Source organism: Neolamprologus brichardi, chromosome 15 (assembly GCF_056152115.1).
Source record: "Neolamprologus brichardi isolate AB-2024 chromosome 15, ASM5615211v1, whole genome shotgun sequence".
NCBI classification, from domain to species: domain Eukaryota; kingdom Metazoa; phylum Chordata; class Actinopteri; order Cichliformes; family Cichlidae; genus Neolamprologus; species Neolamprologus brichardi.
This window is the reverse complement of record NC_142118.1, coordinates 32,635,919-32,642,130: the sequence shown is the minus strand read 5'-3', so window position 1 is coordinate 32,642,130 and position 6,212 is coordinate 32,635,919. Positions and strand designations below refer to the sequence as shown.

At 36.3% G+C, this 6,212-nt stretch overlaps 1 protein-coding gene across 1 annotated transcript in view; it reads left to right on the top strand.

Moving 5' to 3' along the window:
- The first annotated feature begins 294 nt into the window (after positions 1-294).
- LOC102785379 (E3 ubiquitin-protein ligase rnf213-alpha-like) overlaps positions 295-6,212 on the top strand; it is a 93,960-nt gene continuing 88,042 nt past the window's right edge. Inside the window, exons 1-10 of the mRNA XM_087852881.1 lie at positions 295-394; positions 712-812; positions 1,247-1,644; positions 1,925-2,189; positions 3,587-3,756; positions 3,848-3,991; positions 4,217-4,413; positions 5,035-5,300; positions 5,439-5,680; positions 5,988-6,194. Of these exons, the coding sequence (XP_087709007.1) occupies positions 295-394; positions 712-812; positions 1,247-1,644; positions 1,925-2,189; positions 3,587-3,756; positions 3,848-3,991; positions 4,217-4,413; positions 5,035-5,300; positions 5,439-5,680; positions 5,988-6,194 (2,090 nt within the window). The remainder of the gene's footprint in view (positions 395-711; positions 813-1,246; positions 1,645-1,924; positions 2,190-3,586; positions 3,757-3,847; positions 3,992-4,216; positions 4,414-5,034; positions 5,301-5,438; positions 5,681-5,987; positions 6,195-6,212) is intronic.

Genomic DNA, 6,212 nt, shown 5'->3' with positions numbered 1-6,212 from the left:
ACACACACACACACACACACACACACACACACACACACTTGTGTGACCTTTAAAAACTATAAAATCGGAATTCAAGCTCTGACAGTAAAATCTTGTCACTGTGGATTGTTGATGGATAATAAAATTAAAACAGCTCGAGTGTTTTAAAATCCATGATTACCGCCACCTAGTTAAGCTAGGATGACATGAATTTTTGCATTCATGTTTGACATAGCTGAATTCTACTTTTAATATTTTATAAGGGCATTAAAATGCCCTCTCATTTATGATGTTGTATTTTGAAACAGGCACATCATGGCTTGCCCTCAATGTGGAAATAAACTCGAAGGGTCATTTAACATCTGTCCTAAATGTGGCTTCAAGTTATCTCTCCTGACTGAAAAAAGTGCTCAAGGTAGGTGTCATATCATAACAGTAAAAATTATATTAACGCTAGTCCAAGGAGTTCATTTGTGGTACCACAGGTGAATATTTAACAGGTGAGAAAACTTACTGGACATAAAGCATAAGTGTATCTTTTCCACTATCAATAAAGACTTTTTTTTCCTATTTTCCCTACACAGTATTCTAGTTTGGGTTGCTATAAAAATGTAAACGATTGTCTTGTCTTATCTATATATATTTGCATTGTAAAAAAACCCCAACAACAACTTTTGCCAAATTCACGGTTGTTTGATATATGTAACTAACCAAGCAATAATGGTTAAACAGATGGTGCCACATCAGCACATCCAATTTCAACCACTGCTGAGGAGAAAAATCAAAAGGAAGATCAAGACCATGCTGTTAAAGAAAGCACTACTCAAATACAGGTGACAAGGCTAAGAAATACATGTTATATTTGTGAAATTACATATGTAATAGGTAATTTATCCAGCAATTGTGATTGAGAAATAAAAATAAAAATCCTCTTTTTGAAAGTGAAACCAAGGTTTCATACCAAAGTGATCAACTGCAATAAACAAGCTCTTAAAAACAGAGTAACCAGTTTCTGCAGTCCTTCCACATTCAGCTAACGTAAATATTTCTTGTTCAGACAGTGTGCTAACTTACACATTTCACTAAGGTATGAGACTGCAAAGATGAACTTTATGTTTGACATAAAAAGTGGGACAACTTTTTATGTGTATTAGATTATTTGTATTAAATAAAAAGATGTTTAATTTCTTCCTCCAGAGAAAACTAAGATATACTTATCAATTTGGAAATGGTTTTTGATGAAGTAACAATGTAGCTTTTTTTTCAGGAACAGTTGGCCACTGGTGAATCAGAACCAACCAGAGAGGATGCTACATCATCAGATATCATTACAGGCTCAGCCACAGCAGAAAATGGAATCACATCCTCATCTCTCCATATGACACATTTGGAAAGTGAATTAGCTGCTCCCCCTCAAGTTACAGGTACTTGCAAAAAGAAAAATATGCCAATTGCTGTGGCTGCTGAAAGTAATTCTGAATCATGCAATAAGCCAACAACACCTGAAACCAACTTGTCTATTTCCACAATACTGCCATCCTCTGGAACTGCAGGTGGCAAAATACTAGCACACGAAGCAGAGAATGCATTAAGTAACAAAGACGACAGACCAGATGAACATCAAACTGCTGCTGACAACGTAAGTGGCATTCATTCTGGACTCGTGTCAGAAATAATGGATTGCATTTATATAGCGCTTTTCGGGGCCCTCAAATCGCTTTACAATACCACTATTCATTCACTCTCACATTCACACACTGGTGAAGGGAGCTACAGTTGTAGCCACAGTTGCCCTGGGGCAGACTGACAGAGGCGAGGCTGCCATATCGCGCCATTGGCCCCTCTGGCCAACACCAGTAGGCGGTAGGAGAAGTGTCTTGCCCAAGGACACAATGACCGAGGCTGTCTGAGCCGGGGCTCGAACCGGCAACCTTCCGATTACAAGACGAACTGCCTCTACTGCTACTGAATCAACTAAGAACAACACCCCAGAACAAGTTACAGACAAGAAAACATCTAATGAAATACAAAATCTTTCTGGGAACTCAGATGTTAAAAAGAACCACACAAACACAGAACAAAATAAATTCACAAAACAGACTAGCAGGAAAGAAGACAAAGTGGTCAAAGACAAGAAATGTTATTCAGATGATCAAAATATCCAGAAAAGACAGAAATCTACAAGCCCCAGCCTACCAACAAAGGGTATCGTAAAGTCAAACAGAGTTTTAACCCTCAAACTAAATTTTGCACAGAAACGCAATATCATAATAAGTATATGTTATCATGTTTTTTTTATTATACATAATATAACAATGAATATGTCATTTATCTACCGATGTTTATGAAACTTCCTCTTTCTGAATATGAAAAACTGTTTTGTTCTCTTTTTACACCAAGTTTATCCATTTCAGTCAGGACAGTTTGGGTTGCCATAAAGCTGTAAATACTTTTCCTTTATCATGTACATTTGTATGCTCAAAAAAGTGGTTAAAGATGTAAGCTACCATGACAATAATCAGCACATCAAATTTTAACCACAGCCGGGAAGAAAACCCAGTAAGACGATCAAGACCATGCTTACAAAGATGTTAAAGAAAACCAAGAAAACATTGCCCAACAAAACTAAGGTATTATCAATTCAAATAAATTGTTCTAACTCTTAAACTGAATTTGTACAAAATGCAGAATCACAACATCAGTAAAAACATTTTTTTTTCTTTTATTATAGTGATGTAATGATTTTGCCAGTGTGAAATCAATTTTAACAGTGTAATATTAATTAATGGTCCATTTTGATATACAAATAAAAGTGAGTGAGAGAGAGAAAAGAGGACAGTTAGAGAATCAGGGAGTGCAGAATATTGGTAAGGATTAGTAATGAGAGCTATGATACCTGTCGAGGTATGGAAATGTCTAGAAAACAGGACATTGGACTTTTTGAACAGACTGTTTAACACACTCTTGAAGAGTGGGGGATGCTTGAGGGCTGGACAAGAAGTGTACAAGGAGTTGAGAGATGAATGACAGATGGATTCATAGTGGGAGTGTGATTACATCAGGAATCAGGTGGAAGAGAGCTTGGAGAGGTTGAGATATGCTCTGGAGAAAAGAGGAATTAAAGTCAGTGGAAGCAAGACGGAACACCTGTGCGTCAATGAGAGGGAGACAGGTAACAGTAAAGCTGCAAAGAGTTAGAGGTACTGAAGATATCATAAGGAATTCTAAACCAGGTTTTTATGTTTTGACCTTCTATTTTAAGGACAGTGACTTTACTTAAAGTAAAATGTGCTATATAAATCAAATTGCAGTTTGAGTGGCAAGGCTGAGATCGTGCAGAGGAGAGATAGTGAATATTTTGAACAAAGGATGTTGAAGATGGAGCAGCCAGACAGAAGAAAAAGATGAAGACCACTGAGAAAATTGATGGATGTAGTGAAGGAGGACATGTAGAGTGTTGGTGTGACTATGACTAACCATCTGATTCCTGTATGACTTTTAGAACGTGATTTTCTTTCACTGTATATGTATACATTATGGTATATAAAATAATGAAAAATATATTCTACTTAGTACTTTTTACTTATTAACTTTCGCTTTTTCAAAGGTTGCTGATATTAATTCAGACGAGGAGACAGATTCAGAACTGACAGAGACAAAGGAACCAGGAAATGAAGACGTAGGTATCTACAGGCAAACAACTTCACCCTGCCTTTCTGGACCTCAAGTGGAGGAGAAGATCTTGATGACATCCAGTAAATTTCAGATACCAGAAGAGTAAGTGACAGGACTACAGTATGTATTTGACATTATTTGACATATTAAACTATGAAATTAACATTATTGCCATTTTCCTCCTTTTTTCCAGTTCATCAATCAATGAAGAAATACTGGTGTACTTTCATGCTGTCATTTCTAAAGAATTTCATTTGGAAACAGAGAAAGACATGGTCGTCTTAAAATCTGAAGTGTTGTTTGGAAACTGGGATGGTTTTACTGAAATGTCCCCAAGGTATAGCTTAATAGTAATAATAAAAACAACAGAGAGAGAGAGAGAGAGACAGAAAGAGTTTTACAAATTCTATACTGAGAATCAAAGAGAGTGAATTTAGACTGCAATTATTTTTAATCATATTCCCTTTCCCCCCCCAGGAACAATTATTAGCCTCTGTGGAATTATTAGTTTGTCACTTCTCTGTATGTTCCATCTCTAACAAGAATGGTTTCTGTTTAATAGCCCTCTTGGAGACAACCAATATCTTATTGAAGGACAGTATCGGATTCCCAAGGAAAAAATTCAAGAGAGCATTCCCTACAAATATGCAGTTTACAAAAAGGAGTATGGCTTTATCTATGAGACCATCTACCAGAAAGAGAAAAATGACTCCATCAACAGGTGCCTAACCATCACACCAGAGCTTTTAACAGCAGAAGGTATTTAGAATTTTATTGACGCAAATGTTCACATATTGGTTTACTACATTTGCTAATAAATGCAACAGCACAGTGTGCTATCAATCGAAAAATCTAGTAAATGAAAAAATACCATGTTTGGTATGTTACCCTCTTTCATCCTCATCCCTGCCTTTTTCAGTAGAGAGATGTTTATTCCATTTCTGCTGTCTGTAGAAAATGTTTAACTGGATTCAGTAAATGACACTGGAAATTCACACAGATTGGGTCCAGGGACACGATGATTCTTGAAAAATTAATCAGTGTAGTATTCCTTGATAGTTTGTCATTTACAGGGAAGATGCATTTTTGTTCATCAAATGGACAGTTTGATAAATTTAGAGCAGCAGCAGCAAAAATAAAAAATAAAAATCAATATACCACTCCACTAGCTCAGTATATACACTGGACTGGTCCCGGACAGGGGGATGGGGGACATATTTTGTTAGACCTGTCATCGATTTGGCACTGATTTGTCAGACGTGTTTTTAGCTGAGGTATCATTTTATCTCCAGTAAACATGAACTCTATATACAAGGTGTCCACAATTGAGTTACTGAAATGTTCTTTTGGTTTGTTTTTTTGTTTGGTTTTCTTTTAAAGGTGAGTGGCACCAATATGATGATATGATCCATCCCAAACCGAAGAGTAATTGGCCTTGGAATTCTACAGAAAAAACTGTGATAGAAGGGAGAAACTTTGCTGGCAGGGAAATGTTACAAATAATCTTTGATCTTCTCAAAACTTGGAATGAACAGAAAGTGGGAGAATTCTTTTCCCTACTGGAGCAGTTCTTTTATACATACAGTTCTCATCTGCTTCATGATGGTAGAGAAAGACGATGGGGATTACCATATGATTCAAATCAGGTAAACAGCAAAAATTTTATACTACAACAGGTACCATCCAAAATTCAATAATCCAAAAGTTAAAAGTATTGAGAAGTGTTTTCCATACTCCACTGTGTGTTGGCATTAGTCCTAACATTCATCCTTTGCTTTTTCCAGGTGGAATACCTTCTTAAACATTTTCTGGAGAAACACTTCAGTTTTGATGCCATAAAGAAGACAAGAATACCACCTCTCCATGCAGGGATTATTGGTTTGCTTGTTTACAACAAGTATCTGAAGGACAGCACGACAAATCAACTTTCTAGTTTATGCAATCTTCTTTGCCTGCCTAAAATGCCAAAGCACCATTTTCTTTCTTTTTGGAAATGCTTTGTAAAAGCTTTGTCAGATAAAAACAGGTAACTTAAATATAGTTTTATATTACTTATACAATTAAAGCCATAATTATAATAATGACTGTAATTTTTACATCAAGTTGCAGGTTACCAAAAGATAGATAGATAGATAGATAGATAGATAGATAGATAGAATAGTTACAAAGTAGTATGGTATCATCAATCTTGATTCTCATTGCCCATATCTGATCAATTTAATCTGACAATTGTGTAAAAAAAATGCTGTGGGTATTCAGTGTAGTTTGGCATACTAGCATGTGAATTTGTCACTGACTTGTCTGACCACTGACATATTTTATTCATATAAAAGATTGGTTGCAGATGCAGTTGAGACCCTTTGCCATACCGCTATGAGATGCCGTATTGAGAAGTGGGTGTTGGTCATCCCTTTGGTTCATCTACTGAGAGGAGAAAGCAAACCATATGAGCCAGTCCCACCTGTCTCGAATCCACAGTTTGACTCCTGGACAGGCTTGAAGAGAATCACAAGAACAGATTCATATGATGCTAGTCATATGTATGCACTTATCTTTTA